At 41.7% G+C, this 19,159-nt stretch overlaps 1 protein-coding gene across 4 annotated transcripts in view; it reads right to left on the bottom strand.

Annotated features, from left to right (window-relative positions):
- Window positions 1-17,706, bottom strand: part of RPS6KA3 (ribosomal protein S6 kinase A3) — a 110,394-nt gene extending 92,688 nt beyond the window's left edge. The window contains exon 1 of one of the 4 annotated variants that reach the window (XM_067723310.1): window positions 17,365-17,706. In XM_067723310.1, the coding sequence (XP_067579411.1) occupies window positions 17,365-17,433 (69 nt within the window). In that variant the 5' untranslated portion in view covers window positions 17,434-17,706. The remainder of the gene's footprint in view (window positions 1-17,364) is intronic. The other 3 variants (XM_067723312.1, XM_067723309.1, XM_067723311.1) reach the window with 3 other exon arrangements.
- Window positions 17,707-19,159: the final 1,453 nt, after the last annotated feature.

Raw genomic sequence — 19,159 nt, 5'->3', positions numbered from 1 at the left:
TCTCAACTTATTTATTCTTTAATACAACTATTTTCTTTCATTTAGTTCCTGCCCTTTGCTTATGTTTATTTCCAGACATTTAATATTTTTACTGCTATTTTGAATGAGCTCTTTTTTCCCATTATCATTTCTAACAAGGAAAACTATTTATTAATTTTTAAATATATATTCTGTTTAATACCACCTTATTAGACCATCATTAGTTTTCACAAAGCTTTTTAGTGGTCTCCATAGATTACCTAAGAAGATGATTATATCATCTATGAATAGTTATCTTTTATCCTTCTTTTGAATACCTTTTGATTTTCTTGTCTAACTTCATTAGCAAACTCTTGTAGAATGTGAAACAGAGGTGAAAACAGCAGGCACAATTTTAATGAGATTGCCCATAACATGTCTCCATCAAGCATGATGCTGGCTACTGGTCTGAGACTATTTTTTAATAATGTTAAGGACACACCCTCTTATTCCTATTTTACTGTTTTTTTTTTTTTTGCGGTACGCGGGCCTCTCACTGTTGTGGCCTCTCCCACTGCGGAGCACAGGCTCCGGACACGCAGGCTCAGCGGCCATGGCTCAGGGGCCCAGCCGCTCCGCGGCATGTGGGATCTTCCCGGACCGGGGCACGAACCCATGTCCCCTGCATCGGCAGGCAGACTCTCAACCACCGCGCCACCAGAGAAGCCCTATTTTACTGTTTTTAATTGAGAATAGACACTGAATTTTATCTAATGCTTTCTCAACTTTTTTCCTAACTTTTAAATTAGAAATGATTATATATTCACAGGAAATTGCAAAAATAATAGAGAGGTCCCATACACCTTTAACCCAGTGGTTACATCTTACACAACTTCCTGTCAAGACCAGGAAAATTATACTGGTACAATGCCCAGACCTTACTCAGATATCACTGGTTTTACAGGTTCTCGCGTGTGTGTGCGTGTGCGTGCTCATTATTACACACTTTATCACATGTATAGGCACCTGTATCTACCACCAGAGTAAAGATACCAGTTCTTCGCCATCAGGATCCTGCGTGTTGCCCCTTTACATCCACCTCTCTCCCACCCTTCTTCCTAACCCTGGCAACCACTAATCTAGTCTCCAATTTTGTCATTTCAAGAATGTTATATAAATGGAATCATATGGTATGTAACTTTTTTCCACTCAGCACGAATTCCCTGAAGATTCGTCCAAGTTGTTGTATCAATAATTCATTCCTTTTAGTTTAGTAGTATTCCAGTATTCCATGGTGTGAACATACCACAGCTTGTTTAACTATTCACCCATTGAAGGACATTTGGTGTCTAACTTTTGGATATTACAAATAAAGCTGCTATGAACATTTGTGAACAGACTTCTATGTGGACATACATTTTCATTTCTCTGGGATAAATGCCCAGGAGTGCAACTGCTGGGTTATATAGTAAGTGTATGTTTAGTTTTTAAAGAGATGACCAAACTATTTTCCAGAAAGGCTGTATAATTTCACTTTCCCATCAGCAATGTATGAAAGATCCAGTTTGTCCATATCCTCACCAACACTAGGTACTGTCACTATTTTTCATTTTGGGTATCCTAAAAGGTATGTAGAGATATCTCTTTGTGGTTTTAATTTTCATTTCTCTGATAGCTAACCATGTTGACGTCTTCTCATATGCTTATGTGCTATCCATATATCCCCTTTGATGAAATGTCTGTTTATCTCTTTTGTCCAATTTCTAACTGGACTATTTGCCTTTGTTACTGTTAAGTTTTGAGAGTTCTTTATATATATTCTAGATACAAGTCCTGTCTCAGATACAGGTGTGCAAATACTTTCACCCAATCTGTGGCTTCTCTTTTCATCCCCTTAACAGGATCTTTTTCACAGAGCGAACATTTTGAATTTTGATCAAGTCCAATTTATTATTTTTTTCTTTTACGGATTGTGCTTTTGGTGTCTGGTCTATGAACCCTTCACTTAGCCCACAGGCCCAAAGATTTTCTCTTATATCTAAGTTCTAAATGTTTTAGAGTTTCCACGATCCATTTTGGATTAATTTTTGTATAAGGTGTGAGGTTTAGGTTGAGGTTCACTGTTTTACCTATGGGTGTGTAATTGCTCCAAGCACCACTGTTGAAAATGCTATCTATTTTTCCTTCATTGAATTGCATTTGCATCTTTGAAAAAAATCAGTTGGCCGTACTTGTTTGGGTCTATTTCTGGGCTCTCCATTCTGTTCCACTGATCTATGTATTTATCCCTTCACCAATACCACAGGATTTTGATTACTGAAACTATTTAGTAAGTCTAAAAGTTGGGTAAAGTGATTCCTCCCACTTTATTTTTATCCTGTTTTGGATATTTTAGTTCCTCTACCGTTGCATGTAACTTTTAGAATACGGTTGTGTTAAACCTATAGAAGAATTTGGGGAGAACTGGCATCTTTACTATGTTGTGTCTTCTAATGTATGAACATGGTAGACCTCTCCATTTATTTAGACCTTTGATTTCATTTAACATTTTTTAGATTTCAGCACACAAGCCCTATACATGTTTTGTTAGATTTATACCTGAGAAATTTTTTAAGCAATTACAAATGGAACTATGTTTTTCCTTTTGGTTTCCACACATTCATTGCTAGTATATAGAAACACTATTTTTGTATGCTGATCTTGTATCTTACAACTTTGCTGAACTCACTTATCAGTTCTAGATTTACGTAGATTCCTTGGGATTTCCATTGGAGACCTCATGTCACTTGCAAATAGAGACATTTTTATTTCTTCCTTTCCAATCTGTATGTCTTTAATCATGTGTTTTGCACATTATTAATATTTTTATTCAACTTTAATATGGTGGACTACATCAATTGATTTTTTGAATACTGAACCAGTCTTACACCCCTGGAATACAACCCACTTGGTCATGCTGTATACTTCTTTTTATATGTTGCTGGCTTTGTTTTGCTAATATTTTGTTGAGCATTCTGTGTCTATATTCTTAAGGGATACTGATGTGGAGTTTTCTTTTCTGTACTGTCTTTAGGTTTTGGTATCAGGGTGATACTGGCCTCAAAAAATGAGTAGTGATATGCTTCCTCTTCTATTTTCTGGAAGAGAATGTGTAGAATTCATGTTATTCTTGATGTTCCAGATCCTTCTTTTATCATTTCCTTTCTGCTTGAAGAACGACCTGTAGTCATTCCTTCACGGTCTGTTACAGACACATTCTCTTAGCTTCCCTTCACCAGAGACTGCTTTGATTGCACCTTCACGCTAGAAGGATATTTTCACTGGGTATAGAATTCTGGGTTGCAGATCTTTTCTTTCAGCACTTAAAAGACAGTGTGCCATTTCCCTCTGGCTTCGATGGTTTTTAATGTGGGATCTACTGTCATTTGAATTATTATTCCCCTATAGGTAATAGTTCAGTTCTAACTGCTTTTAAGATTTTTTGTCTTTTACTTTGATTTAGAAACAAATTTTAACTGTGGTAAAATACACCTAGCATGAAATTTACTGTCTTAACTGTTTTTTAGTATGAAGTTCAGTATGTTAAGTATATTCACATTGGGTTTCCCTGGTGGCGCAGTGGTTGAGAGTCCGCCTGCTGATGCAGGGGACGCGGGTTCGTGCCCTGGTCCAGGAAGATCCCGCATGCCGCGGAGCGGCTGGGCCCGTGAACCATGGCCTCTGAGCCTTCGCGTCCGGAGCCTGCGCGTCCGGAGCCTGTGCTCCGCAACGGGAGAGGCCACAACAGTGAGAGGGCCGCATACAGAAAAAAAAAAAAAGTATATTCACATTCTTGTGCAACCAATCTCCAGAATTTTTCATCTTGCAAAATTGAAATTCTATACCCATTAAACAATTTCACATTTCCGAAGGTTTGATTTTGATGTGCCTAGGTGTGGATTACTTTAGTTTACCTTATTTGGAGTTCAATCAGCTTCTTGAATCTGTAGGCTTACATCTTTTGCCAAACTGGGGAAATTTCAGGCATTATTTCTTCAAGTCCACCTTTTTTCTCTGCTTCTGAAACTGTGGTGACATGAATATTAAATCTTCTGTTAATGTTCCCAGGCCCCTGAGACACTCCATTTATTTTTCAGTTTATTTTTACTCTGCTATTCAGATTGAGTAATTTCTATTGCTCTATCTTCAATTTTATTGACTCTTTCCAGTCACCTCCATTTTTTTTTTTTTTTTTTTTGGCTGCACCACATGTGGGATCTTAGTTCCCTGACCAGGGATCGAACTCGCACCCCCTGCAGTGGAAGCACAGAGTCTTAACCACTGGACTGCCAGGGAAGTCCCTCCATTCTTCTATTGAGCCCATGTAGTAAGTTTATTTCAGTTATTGCATTTTTCGGTTCTAAAGTGTCCATTTTCTACTTTATTTCTTTTCTGAGACTAATTTTTCATTTGTTTCAAATGTGTTTGTGGTTGCTCACTGAAGTATTTTTATGATGGCTGTTTTAAAATCCTTGTCAGACAATTCCAATATATGAAGCATCTCCGTGCTGGTATCTGGTGCCTTTTTTCTCATTCATGATGCAATTTTCTTGGGTCTTAGTGTAAGTGAACTTCAGCTGTATAATGGACATTTTGGAGATTTTAAGACTCTGGATCCTATTTAATCTTTTTTAGCAGGCAGTCTACCAGTTGAGGTGTAGTGTGAGGGCAGGGTGAGTGTGTATGTTCAGCTTCCTGCTGGGCTCCGCCAACACCACCCTGGCAAAAGTGGAGCAATGACTCACATTGCTTTTTTGCAAATGGGTGGGATGGAAGTTCAGCTTCACTCTTGTTCCCAGTGAAAGTGGGGCACCAACCCATACCACCTCATTGCCTCTGAGCAGGGGTGCAAGCTCAGCTCCCTGACAGACCCTACTGACAATAGGAAGAGGGGAAGTGGAGGGCTGACTCAACACTGCTTCATTGCTGCAGGGGAGAGTGGAGTTCAGCAGAGTTCAGCGGAGTTCAAGGTAGACTTCAGCTCCCTGAAAGGCCCAGCTGACAACAGGAGAGGGGAGAGGGAGAAGTGGGGTGCCAATCAGCCCTGCCATCTACCACTCTGTTCCACCTTGTAGATGCCAGATGGAGGTGGCATCTGGGCCCTACTGCATCAGCGGAGGGGGGAAGCAGCGCTGACCAGGCCACCTCCAACCATCTTGTTCTGCCTTGTTGATGCTGGGTGAGGGTGGACCTCACTGACACAGGGCGGGGGGAGGCTTAGTGGGGACTAGTCCTACCTCACACCACCTTGTTATGCCTCATTGCTTCCAGGTTGGAGTGGAGGCTCAACTGGCTGCTGGACCCCACTGACACTACCCTAGTGAGAACACCACCTCCTTCTGTAGGGAGTGGGACAGGCGTGGTGGTGAGGGAATATCAGGTCCCTGCACAACCTGCCAAAGCCACCGAGCAGGGGGAATCAAAGTGCTGGTTTGTTTTTGCTAGGCAGCGAAGGGGAGAAGGGGCGATTAGGTCCCTGATCTGCCCAGCCACAAGCACTGCCACTTGCTTCTTAGAAGCAGGGTGGGGTTTTTCTGTTGGTGTTTGGCTACAGTAGGGTGGGTATTGTCAAAAAGGTTTACTGTTGTTAGCCCACCCTTTCTTTAGTCATCTGGCTAAAGAGAACAGGCTTTTCTTGGAACCCTTTTTGTCTGCGCCTGTTGGTGGTTCCAGGTTGGAGGCTTTTAAAACACCCTGTCCAGGATATATGGGAGGCAATAAGAACACCCAGGGAACTCACTACTTGTGTCATTCCTTTAATCCCAAAGTCTGTAGGCAGTCTGCTTTCTAATTTCCACCTTTCAGAGTGTTCCTGTACTTGTTTGCTGTGATGTCTTAGGTGTTTTAGTTGTAAAGGAAGACCTAGGAGGAAAAGGACTCCTCCACCTTGGCAGAACCAGAAGTCTCCACCAAGTGATTAATTTTTATGTTGAAAATAACATTTTCTCTGTGTGTGTGTGTGTGTGTGTGTGTGTGTGTGTGTGTGTGTGTGTGTGTTAAAAGAAACTTTACTGGGTGTTTGGGGTAATGACATTTATTTTCTAGGTTTCCACATTATGGTTAAAAATGCACTATGGAAAACTGCTATATAACATCATAGATCAGAACTTTCCCCTAAAGTTCCGATTATGTTTATATCATTCCTGGCTAATTTAGCTTGCTTCATGTTATTCAACTGCCAGTCCACCTCAGTACTTTCACACTACAATATTCCAAAGGAAAGAATTCTATCTCATTCATTATCACCTAGTACTATACCACACAAATTCAGAACAGCCAGGGGGAAAAGATCCCTTTAAAACTCATTTTGAGCTCCTCTTTTTAATAATCCAAGGCAAATCTTATTTTTAACTTGCCTGTGACATTTCTCTCTTTAAGTAACCCCCCTTACTGCTATCAACATCCATTGTGATAGTTATTTTTCTTGAATTATACCAAGAGCCAGGAGGAACTTGAAGGAAAGAAGGCCAACAGGGGTTTTGCTTTGCATTTTCACTACTTTAAATGAAACGTCTGTATATCTCACTTTAAGAGATGGATCCTTGAAAATTCATTTATTTGTTGACTTATATTTAATTTCAGAGATTCTAGACTTTTTGTTTTGACTGACCTTCAATTAATTCCTGTACTCTTGCTTTAAATAAGAAACTATAGAATAGTATAACAAGACTGAGGAGACTGTAAGGAAAAATATCACTGCCTCAATTTTTGCTTTCTTTGTATAATTTGTTTTATAATTAATCTTTTAACTCTTTGTTGTGTTCCTCTAGAAACTCTGTTCTGGCTGGGAGAAGGTGTGGCCCAGGTGAAGCAGGGCTCTATTCACCCAACTGGAAAGCCATTGTTCTAGAAAAAGCTTTTTATTTATCACATCTAAAAATAAAGGAAATCTTTTAAAAGTGCAAACTGAAACTAAGTTTTCTGAGAACTATGTATATAACATGACACAGATAAGGATCTTCTATATCAGCATTAGAGCGAAACTCCATTTAAGTCCCTAAATCAGCAGCAAAATAAGCACGAGAACTATGGATACAAGTAGACAATAAGCACATGAAAACATCCTTCACATTCCCAGTCATTAGAGAAATGTAAATCAAAACCACAATGAGATACCACTTTCAAACACACTAGGGTGGTTATAATGAAAAAAAAACAATAACAAGTGTTGGTGAGGATGTGGAGAAACTGAAACCCTCGTGCATTGCTGGTGCGAATGTAAAATGATACAAACAAGTTGGAAAACTATTTGGCAGTTCCTCAAAATATTAAATATAGACTTACCATATGACACAGCAATTCCACTCTTAGGCAAACACCCAAGAGAACTGAAAACATGTTCACATAAAAGCTTGTATACAAATGTTCATAGCAGCATTATTTATAATACCCCCAAAATGGAAACAATCCAAATGTCCACCAACAGATACACGGATAAACAAAACTGCTATAACCACACAATAGCTTACTCAGCCATAAAAATGAAGCATTGACACATGCTACAACACTGATGAACCCTGAAAACATTATGTTAAGTGCATGATGTCGACACAAAGGCCACATATCATATGATTCCATTAACATGAAATGTCCAGAATAGGCTAATCTACAGAGACAGAAATTAGATTATTAGTTGCCAGGGGCTGGGGGAAGGAGGGAATAGGGAGTGACTGCTAATGAGTATGGGATTTTGGAGGTCATGAAAATCTTCTGGCACTACATAGTGGTGATGGTTGCACAACTTTGTGAATATACTAAAGACCACTGAATTGTATACTTTACAAGGGTACAATTTTGTGGTATATAAATCATATCTCAATTTTTAAAAAGATTAACTAGGGCTATTTAACCTAAGAATTAAAAAACCCAAAGGGGGGGAAAAGTCACCAATGATCAACATTTCTTTAAATTTCCTTTTCTTTTACTGTAGCAAGATAATTGGCAACTTTTTCAGGTTGTGCCACATCCTGTTTTCTGGCACTCTGAGGGAAAGTCAAATACATTCTTCTGAAAAGAAGATGCAAATATAAAGAGGTAATGATTTAATAAGCTGCAATTAAAAAACAGAGCACTTACTCAAGCACACACCTAGGGGCTTCTGTATGGAGAGGTGTTAAGTTACATCTGGACAAACCCCCTTTTTCAAGTACAGTAGTTTTTGTTTCAAATTCTCACTTGTAAGATAGTTGTTTAGAAATCTCAAAAAAATTTCCCATACGATGTCACATACGATGCTGTTTCTCAGGCCAGCTCACAAAAGCTTATTTTACCCATGCTGTATTTGGAGAGTAATATCAATTTTGCTTTTCTAAGTCTCCCTGTACGTTCCCATGAAAACATCTGCTCAATACAAACCACCTGGACCCTTTTGCCCTTAGGAGGAGATGTCATCTAGACCGAGTCACTCACCTCTACGCTGTTTTCAACCAAAGCAGGGCAGTCTAGTGGAAAATCAGTGGGATTGCAATCTGCGAGACCTGGTGTTTGAACCCTGCCTCCTCCACTTAATAGCTGTGCAACCATGAACAAGTTACTTAACCTCTCTAGGCTTCAGTTTCCTCACCTGTAAGTTGAGGTTAATTACATCTACCTTATTCAAGTTGATATACACAAAGCGTCTAGTCAGAGAGGGCATTCGGTATATGTTAATCTCCAAGATGAACCAATCTACTTTCCCAGTATTAATTAGCATAGTATAGTGAACAAAATGCACCAATTCTGATAGCTAAATTTCCCCAATGCTTCGATGTTATCACTTGAATGAGAAATGTCACTGTAAAGTTAGTAAAGTTGTAGAAAGTGCAGAATGGTTATTTGAGGGGCATGTACCACTTAGGAGGGCTTATCAAAATCTTCAGGGTAGAAGAGAGACAAGACGAAGCTGATTAAACATAATTTGAAACAGCATATTAAATATATTTTTCATTTAGAAAAAGCTTTAGCCTATTAATTTCAAACTACAAGTAAGAAAAGGTAGAGTTGAAAAACACTGGTGTAGAAAAAAGGGTTCAGTCTGTGCTAATTCTATAATCTAGAACTGTGCTGTTCAATGTGGTAGCCAATAGCCACAGATGACTATTAAAATTTAAATTAATTAAAGTTAACTTAAAAATTCAGTTTCTCAGCCATACTGGCCACATTTCAAGTGCTCAGTAGCCACACATGTGGCTGGCTAGTGGCTACTGAATGGTACCCATCTAGAAGCTGGGGTTTTTTTTAAGTGTATCTTTCCTATTATTTTATATTCTTTTCAGGTAGACTCCTCTGCTCCTAAATGTGAAAAAGTGAAATAACATCCTGGGTAACTGAGGTTTTTAGTAGAGATTCTACAAGATTTCTGGAGTGAAGATTTCTCCCAAAACATTGCACTTGAGGTGCACTTCAATCTATTAATGTCAAAATGAACTTTTGTTTCAGGCGATCATTTGCCATCTGCTTCTAACACATATCAAATGGCTGAACCAAGTTTCCTATAACAAGTTTTGTGGGCCAGAGGATTAGACGCAAGCTCACAGAAATCTAGATGACCAGGTCAGACATGAAGATGAGATCATCATCATATGTAAGATTATAAAAATCAATTAACATGGTGGATAAAACAATTTTTAAGGTATGTAAGAAACCATGGATAGAGTATTAGTTAAGATGGGAAAATCTGATTTAAGTTATGCTACTGCTGTAATTCTATTTATACTAATAGAGGGGAAGACTGATAGGAAGTATAAAAGTGCTTTTGGATTTACACATAAATGTAGGATTATCTAATATTCAGGCAACTAGCACTATTTCATGAAAAAACAAAACAAAACACAAAAATACCCTCCAAAAGACAATGTGGAGAGCTGACTCCAGGTGGGGCAGTAGGCTAGCCTCCTGATCTTTCGTTCATTCACATTCCTTTCTAGCTGATACCTTCAAGAGAAAAAGGTACATATTCAGAGTAGGTAATGCCCAGTAATTGAGCTATTCCGTTATGGTATGCTGAAGCATAAAATCACTGTTTGTTAGTAGGTAATACGCCCCTCGAATACCCCTGACTCCAGAGGTATGTGTATATAATGGGCAGAGATCAGAAAAAGGGTGAGGAAGTCATTTTACATCATTGGTAAGCTGTAAGTAAACTTTTTTTTAAAGATGAAGTAACAATGTTCCCAAGTTAAAAACAGCTGCATCAAAATGTCATTAATCCTAGCTGTTTTCTAGTAACTTCAAGTTTGAAGCAATTAATTAAAAAAGAATGGGAGAAGTAGACAGATTGACAACAGCATAAAATAGCAAATGATAAGAGTTTTTAAAAACTATGAATATTAAAAGTAAATTACAGAGTAAGTCCATGAGGGAGCCATTTAGTAGGGGCAATTAGCTTGATATTAAGGTAGAATATGACCATTACCTTTCAAAACACTGAATTTTAAAAGTTTAAATTATTTCAAACTTTTATTTAAACTACTGCATTTAAATTTTTAGTCCACTATTAAGATGGAAAATTGTTACACAGATTAATTTAGAAAGACTCCAATTCAAAATGAAACAAAAACTCGTTTGACAGTTACAGAGAAAAAGATTTGATACAGTCAATTAAACATTAACAGCTTGTTTCCAGGCAATACTGGATCATGTTACTGTAGTTATCAGACTTTCCAAAACTGTGTTCTGCAAAGCACTTGTGTCCTCTGAGACTTCAATAGATGGTTCATGAAAAAGGGGTGCTGACATCAAGTCTCAAATGCTGTGAGCTATTTCCTTTTTGCAGATTCAGCATGTACATTATCATCTTAAAAGTTCTAAGATGTTATGCAGTAAAGACATTGGTCAGATCTCATTTAATTCCACAATCCCCAAATTTATTTGATTATGTCACGCTCCTTTGGTTTTTTTGGAGGGAGAAGATGGTTGTTGGGGCACAGACACACTTTGAAAATTTTCAGAGACTTCTCAGTTGAAAATACCATGTGGACTATTGAAAGTTCCTTAAGTACCAGTATCACATAACAGAACAAAAACCAAAGGATTGTATTTCTAGACAGGAAAAGCCAGTCACTCATGGCATATTCAAATAACCAAAATAAATGTGTTTATAGTAATGGGGAGGGAAGTGTGCCATATTAATTTCTGTCCCTAAAAAATGAAATTAACAGAACTGATCCTAAAATATAAAAAGGTGTGCACATTTTGTTTTGGTACTTTTTAGAAGGTAAGTTAAAATTCTACCTATTGATGCTATATATTGACTTTATTTCTTCAGAGACACACTTCCTTCAGGAGGTTGACATATAGGGTATACCATATTTCAACAATTATAAGACACCATCGTGTGTGAGATATACTATTATCTTATATATCACTAAGAGAAAAAAGCCCCTGCTGATTAAACAATGACATGCCGTGGACTGTGAGAGGGCTTCCAATTTGAGCAACGTTGAAATATGAACATTCTTTTCTTCCTTCTTCCGCACATATTCTTCAAAATGTTTTTTATGTGTTTCCCCCCTCTAAAGACAATATTGAAGAGGGGAACAATATAAAAAAGGATAAGATTCAAGAGATTTCTGTTCACCTTACCCTTACAGTTATATTCAGATATTATAAAGGTTCTCTTTAAACAGATCAATCAAACAAACCATTTTGTTTGTTTGTTTTTCTTTTTGTTTTTTTGTTTTTTGTTTTTTTTTGCGGTATGTGGGCCTCTCCCGTTGCGGAGCACAGGCTCCTGACGCGCAGGCTCACAGGCCCAGCCGCTCCGCGTCATGTGGGATCTTCCCGGACCGGGGCACGAACCCATGTCCCCTGCATCGGCAGGCGGACTCTCAGCCACTGCGCCACCAGGGAAGCCCCAAACAAACCATTTTTAATTGTTCTGTTTGATTCTGGAAAAATTACCCCAGAGGAAAAACACAGAACTTCCTAAGACAGTGCTGTTTGAGAGATGATTCATTATAACTATTATTTATTAAATACAAACCATGTACTGACCCAAGTGCTTTACATATATTATCATTCGATTCTCACCACAACCCCATGAGGTAGATATTATTTTCATGCCTATTTTACAGATTAGGACGTTGAAGCATAGAGACATTAAATAACTTGCATAAGATTACAAAGATATTAAGTGGCAGAGACAGGGCTCAAACCCAGGTCTTCATGGCTCCAAAATTTATGTACTTTAACACTTTGCCATACATCCAAATTATCCCACAAAGTAGAATAAGTAAAATTGAAATATTTAATTGCTAGTAACTAATGTATTTGCTTAAAATAGCCAAATGTATTAAATGATAGTTATGTTCTACACAGATACATTTTATCCTGTTTTATACAACGAATATAGTATATTTGTGTTTGTTTTGTTAACTTGACACATTTTACTTAACAATTAAAATTTACAGTTGTTTTATCTTTGCTTCTATGCTATTTGGTATTAAATTGAAAAACCAGAGTATCTTGAGATTTGGTAACTGTCCCAGATTAACGAAAGGCACAGGAAACTGTATCAACTCCTAAAGATGGGGGGGGAGTGCGATAAATCTAATGCCAAGTATTAAAATGCAACTGCTTGTTTTTTCTTTCTATTACATGAAATGGGGAACGGGATGTGTAAAATATACATTTGCTCGATTGCATTCCAATGCTTTAAAACTTGTCATTCACCAAAACACATAAACAACTGAGCACTATCACACTCATGCATTACCAAGAGACCACCAAGATGTCACTGTTGTACACTGTAATCTGAACCACTGGGTCTAAAGCATCCAGTCCGCACTGGACAAACTGGGCCACTTGACGTCATCCATCATTCACAGCCTGGAAGATCACATGTCCCTGAACACGGAACTCTAGAGCAAATCTTCTCAACGATCACAATGGTATAAATTTTTTAGTGGATGATAAATTAAAAAAAATCTTTAGAACAACTCTTCTGCAATTCAGACTTCTGAGAAATGATCTGCTATATATATATATATATATATATATATATTTTTTTTTTTTTTTTTTTTTTGCGGTACGCGGGCCTCTCACTATTGTGGCCTCTCCCGTTACGGAGCACAGGCTCCGGACGCGCAGGCTCAGCGGCCATGGCTCACAGGCCCAGCCACTCTGCGGCATGTGGGATCTTCCCGGACCAGGGCACAAACCGGTGTCCCCTGCATCAGCAGGCGGACTCTCAACCACTGCGCCACCAGGGAAGCCCGATCTGCTATATTTTTGATCATTCTATAATTTAATGAATGTCATGTCCTTGGTCAAGAGTGCACATCCCAATTATGCCACTCTTCTTATATAAACATAAGACATACTCATTGTGATTTCCAGAAACATACTAATGAAAAGGCAAAGTCTGCCTATACTTGTTTCTTTAATTGGATAAGTTTCCCTCTTTATCTTAAAATTTAAATGTATCAAAGAAGTTTCTCGTTTTGGATTAACCCCATCAGTATAGGATCAAGCTTCCAAAATAACGCAAACCTTCCTAAATTCTAGTTTAACAAAAACTGATATTATAATCACTGAAAACAACAAAGTGTTCAATAATGTGTCACAGTTACTCGACAGTTGACATGTAACAATACCTGTCCTCTCCTCAGATCTTCACTTGGGGGAAAGAAAAAAACCTGAAAGGTGGTAAAAATGAAACAGGAAAAGGAAAAGAAACTTAATAAAACATTATTTTTTCAAAATCAAAGATCACACTTTAATAGAATGTTTTTCCCTACAGATGAAACATAAGAAACCTAATATTGATACAGTGGAAATATTACAGAATCCAATAAAATCTTTGAGGTTAAAAATGGTTGCACACCCACTGAAGATGGTTTCCAAAACAAGGGTCTCATTTTTTATAAATAAAATATTTATACAGTTAATATTTTTCAATGCACTATGGAACTTGTCATTTAAAGGAATTTGAGGTAACTATTTTTACATAACACATTTCTATAAAGCAAAAAGAACCTCCTTAATTTTATTATTTTTGAAAATTGTTCATATTTACATTTACTATATCTTTACTAAAAATGAGAAAAAGGTGTCACTTTAGGTCAGGTTTATGATCCAGTAAATGCCCCTAATAGCAGTGGCAAGAGTTTGTAGAAAAGAATAGCCACAATTCCTGGATATCCATCTCCTAAACAGTCAAATATTCAAAAACACACTAGCGTCTTTAACTCATTAAAGAGTTCTGAATTCACCTGGACTATTTAGGAAGCTATTTTGTTTTTAATCTTGTACCAACCTTGACTTTGCTCACATAGTACTTCCTTTATTATTCTAAATTTGCTTCTTTAAACATTTGGCATAGTTCTAGCCTATCATGTTTTGACCCATGTTTGAGTTCAACCACAAGGGTTTTTTTGTTTTGAGCACCATGAGACCCATGTGAGGTCAAGAAGACATGTAAAGGAATGAAGAAACTGCCTGTACTTTTAGTGAGGTACTCAGTTCTTTTAAGATTGCTCATATTTCAAAGTAAGATTAAAATGATAAGAACAGAGATAAAATTGATAATTACCCTATTCCTGACCTTCATAATTAATTCGTCGGTCATCTAGGGGGCCTATACTATGTATGCGCCAGGCACTGTGTTAAGAGCTGAGGATACAGAGAAAAAAAAGAAGTCTCAGCTTTGAAGAATTCACAGTCTCCTAGGGAAGAGACCATAAATGTAAATTTCTATAGAGATCAACCCTGAAATCTTTTAGCCTGAAGAGAAACAATCTGGTGTTTTTACTCAAATGACTATTTTTTAAAAATCGTAAAATACAACTATTCACTGATAAGAACTTACTGAGGAGGAGATGGCATAATGCTAAGCATAATACTAAGTTCAATATCAGACTTCCAAATGAAAATTTTCAACCTTTTCCTTACTGGTTTCAGTATTTCCAAATTTGCATCAGAAGTAATTTACTTGAAACAGCTGAACAACCAAAGGCAATAAATATCTAAAGGCAATTTGTTAAAATCTAATTTTAATAAATCTAGGCAACACTGGCTCTGACTGACATACCTTATGCCAGAATATCAAGAAAATTACTCGAAAATGGCAAATTGTGGGAACCTATCTGCCAGGTTCTGGAAACCATGACAGTAACTGAAATAACCAGGCTTTAACAAATGAGATATCTTATAATACCATAATTGTTTTTGAAAAATACTTGACCTCTAACTACCGGTTTACTTATTTATACTGATTTTTTTCCACAAAAGATTTGAAACAGCTACCCTAGCATAAAGCAAAGCACATGAATTATATCCATCTGGCTCTGAATTATGGCTCTGCCATTTACTATTTATAATCTTTGTGCCCTTAACTTTTGAGATCAGTTTCTTAATCTGTAACAATGGGGACCATAATCCTACTCTGTTGGGTCATAGGAAGGATAAAATGAAATAGCATGAGCACAGTATCTGGCATATAGTAAGTGCTAAATAAACATTAGCTTTGTGCTTTCTTTATCCAATTGTATGCTATATAGAAAAAGGATCAGGTGGAATTTTAAATGACTTTTTTTTAACACACTGATGCGTGCCAAGCAGAAGTGTGGACTGATTACGAGTTGCAAATGTTAACGTTTGCATTTAAAAATCAGGCTCAAAGCAAATTCAATTTCTTTCCACAAGGTCGGCACTCTGAGAACACATTTTAGCTATATTACTTAATATAACCTTTTAGCTATATTACTTAATGCAAAAATTTTTCTGAAGGAAAAAAATGAATGAAAAGAGCCCCGGGAGCACTATGTTTCATACTATCCAATTCCAAAGATGATTAAACATTCTAAATTTGATTTTCTTACAAAAAATTCACAGTATTAGACTGGCTAACAATTTTAAATGAAATTCTCGTAGATTTCCTTTAAAAATTTTTTTTTCAGGAAACATCTATTAATGTGTTTTCTATTGAAGAGCAGCGTTTCGTTTAGGTTTTAAAAATATGATCCAAGTCGCAAAATACTAAGCACCAACCGTAAGCACTATTACAATTCTGCATGCGATAAAGAGAGAGCAAGTAAACATTTTATACAGCAGCGGAGGTGACTAGGGAAAAAGTGCAAAGTGATTTGAACTGATCCCCGTCCGCCTCCCCCTCCATTCTACCCGAGAATGCAAGTGTCCCGCATCTCAGATCAAACTGAGCCTCGGTCTTACTGACGTAACCAGTAACCCTATCCACCTCTCACACTGCGGAGGCCGGCAGGGCAGCGGCTGCCGCCAAGTACACCACTCATCAGAGCCTGCCCCATTCCACCCCCGCGCTTCAGTCATGCTTTCCAGAAATGGGGTCACTCGCTCAGTAACTATTACACACACGCAGCCTATCATCCTGTAATCCCCCAAAGTCCGCTGTGGGGAATAGAAGACAGCAAAAAGTCAAGAAGGAAGAATCACAGACGCGCCACCACCAGGAATTGATTTTCCGCTCCGGAGAGGAGCGCTGATGCCCTGGAATGGGTCTTGTCTGGATTATTTTCGCAGACCCCGAGTTGGTTCTGGGACAGGGGCGGCTGCGAAGAGTCGGGCGAATTCTGTTTTGCCCTGTTTAGGTATAGTGTTTGGGTCACTCGGGTGGGTATCTCAGGGACGGTCACCAGATCGCGGACAAGGAAAACCAGAAACCCCTTTACTGCGGCCGCTGATCTCCTTGAATACCACCCTCTCACCTCCATGGACAGGAAACTCAAGTTAAACTCGCAGGGACGGGGTCCTCGAGCTCAGGGACCTCAGAAACGGGGCGGGGGGGGTGGTGGAGGACCTCAGGCTTCCACTCTCTCCCTTACAGCAGCAGAAACCGCTGCGGCAGATGGGGGGGGGGCAGAAACCCTTGGCTGTCCCGCACCCCTTACCCGAAACCCTCACAGGTCGCCACCCCTGCCCTGGGCCGTTCCTGCCCCCGCGCGCCCGGCTCCCCGGGGCAACCCCTTCCCCCGGCCGGGCTCGAGAGTCCCCTCTCCCCAGCGAACCCAATCCACACCCCTCCCGCATCCCCCAAAGTCACCGGGGTCCAGGGAAGCCCCCGACCAGGCAGGGCCAAACTTCCCAACTCCTCGCCAGCCCCCGCTGCGCCTCCCGCTCCCCCCACGCAAAGTTGATGAAAATCGGCTTCTTGCAGAGCCCCGGCGCCCACTCCAAACCCCACGCGCCACCACACCACAGCCCCCCGAGGGAGGAAAGGGAGGGGAGAGTGCGGGTGGGAGGAACAGAAGGGCAAATAGATCAACCCCAACTATCCAAACCGGAATCCCGAACCAAGGGGAGACGCGAGCGGCAGAGGAAGGGGCCGAGTGGTCGGCTCCCGGGAGGGGAGCGAACTGGCGGGGGCGCGGGGAGGGGGCGCGCCGGCCCCGGCCGCTCGGCTGCACTCACCTCAGCGCTGTCGGACGGGCTCTCCACAGCCATCTTCTGCCACGGGTCCGCCAGCTGCGCCAGCGGCATCTTCCCCCCCGGCCCGCCGCCTTCACCGCCTCCTCCCTCCCCGCCCGCCCCGCGGCCGGCCCCGCTCCGTCGCCGCCCGAGCCACACGGCAGCAGTGGCGGCAGCAGCTGCAGCAGTAGCGGCGGCTGCCCGGGAGAGGGCTCGGCGCCGACACCGACCCTCGAACGCCGCGCGCCCGGCTGGAGACGCCCGCGCGCCGAGCGAGAGCCTCGCGCCGCTGCCGGGCACCGGGTCTCGCCCCTTTCTTCCTCTCCTCCTTCCGCCGCCGGGACTACAGCTCCGCCCCCCCGCCGGTTCCCGCGCCCGCTCCCAGCAGAACAGCAGCCCCCGCGCGCTCCGCTACTTCCGCTCACAACATGGCGCCTAAGCGATACCTGTCTCTCAGAGCGAGGCTCGGCCGTCGCCGCCACCGCCGCGCGCACCCGGGGGCGGGGCCTGGGAAGACACGCCCCTGGCCGCGGCGCTCCGCTAGTCCCTCCTTCCTCGCCCCAGCCACTGCTTCTGGGCCTCGCCTTCTTTCTGGAAGGGCGAGCGGGAGAGATCTGGGGGCGTCGGCTGGAGGTGGGGGAAAGAGGGAAAAGGGAAGAGGTGCGAAAGGCTGGGAGTTTCTAAGTGCCGCGAGTCCGAGCAGGTTGAAGGCTCCTCGGGGATGCAGAGGAGTGGTCCCCGCCCAGCTGGGGAGAGAGATGGGCGAGGCGCAGGGGGCGCAGTACAGTGCCGAGGACCCGGGGAGGGGGCGTCGGGTGTCTTTTCGGCGCGATTCTTCCATGGGTGCACGTGGGCGCGCCGAGTCTATGGGCACATCCCGTAGTGGCCCAGGACCCGCCCTCTCCCAGGGTCACACGATGGGCATTCACCTGCCCCTCCACCCCCCACGACGGGGACACGGAAGGGTATGTGCCCCGGAGCCGCCTGGGGGTTCGGCTCTCGGTTTGAGTCAAGGCTCTCCAAATTGACGCTCTTGTGTTATATTTTTAATATTTGGAATTAGTTTGTCTTGCATGACTCGACCCCCCGCCCCAAGTCCGCAGAGCCCTGGGGCTTCAGGCCCGACCCTCCAAGCGCGCCCCCTCCCCGGGTCTCCGCTGCCTAAATCCCTCACGAAGGAGAAAACAAGGAGGTTCTTTAAGGCTGCCCCTCTCTGCAGAGGTTGGGGAATTATTTATAAATATCTTGTTGGCAGGAGCCCGGGGTTCCTGCTCTTCTGTTGACTTTAAATAAAAGATTAGATTAAAAATCAGGCTGGCGGTGGGTGGAGGAGGGGGGAGAGGGAGAGCTTCTAACTCCTCCCGCCCGAGATAGGGAAGCCCTAGGTTAAGGAAACCCAACCCCCAGAAGGCAACGGAGGGCCGAGGACGGGGAGAACTTGAGGAGAGAAGCCTGGGCGTCTGGAGTGGGTTGGGGGGAGGGGGCGGAGGGTTCGACCCCCTGTTCCCCGCGCCAGGTGCCGCGGCGAGCTCAGTGCGTCCGGGCAGAATTGTGTAAAAGTCCCCAGGCTGAGTGGAAAGCTACCGCAGCGATCGGCTAACCGCCCTACAAGGAGAAGGAAAAAAGTAAAGGGAAATCTCCAGGCCGGCCAGTGCCTCTATCCCCTCAGGCCTCGGCCCAGGCGTCCCGGTCCTCCCACGCCGGGCGACCACAGCGCGACCCCCGCTGCGCTCCTGGTGCACGCCTTTTAACAGCTTCCTTTCATCCTCGCGGGACCCGCACACCTGGAGAGCCCTGG

Source organism: Pseudorca crassidens, chromosome X (genome assembly GCF_039906515.1).
Source record: "Pseudorca crassidens isolate mPseCra1 chromosome X, mPseCra1.hap1, whole genome shotgun sequence".
Classification (NCBI taxonomy): domain Eukaryota; kingdom Metazoa; phylum Chordata; class Mammalia; order Artiodactyla; family Delphinidae; genus Pseudorca; species Pseudorca crassidens.
The sequence above is the reverse complement of the archived record's forward strand: the minus strand, read 5'-3'. Positions and strand labels throughout refer to the sequence as shown.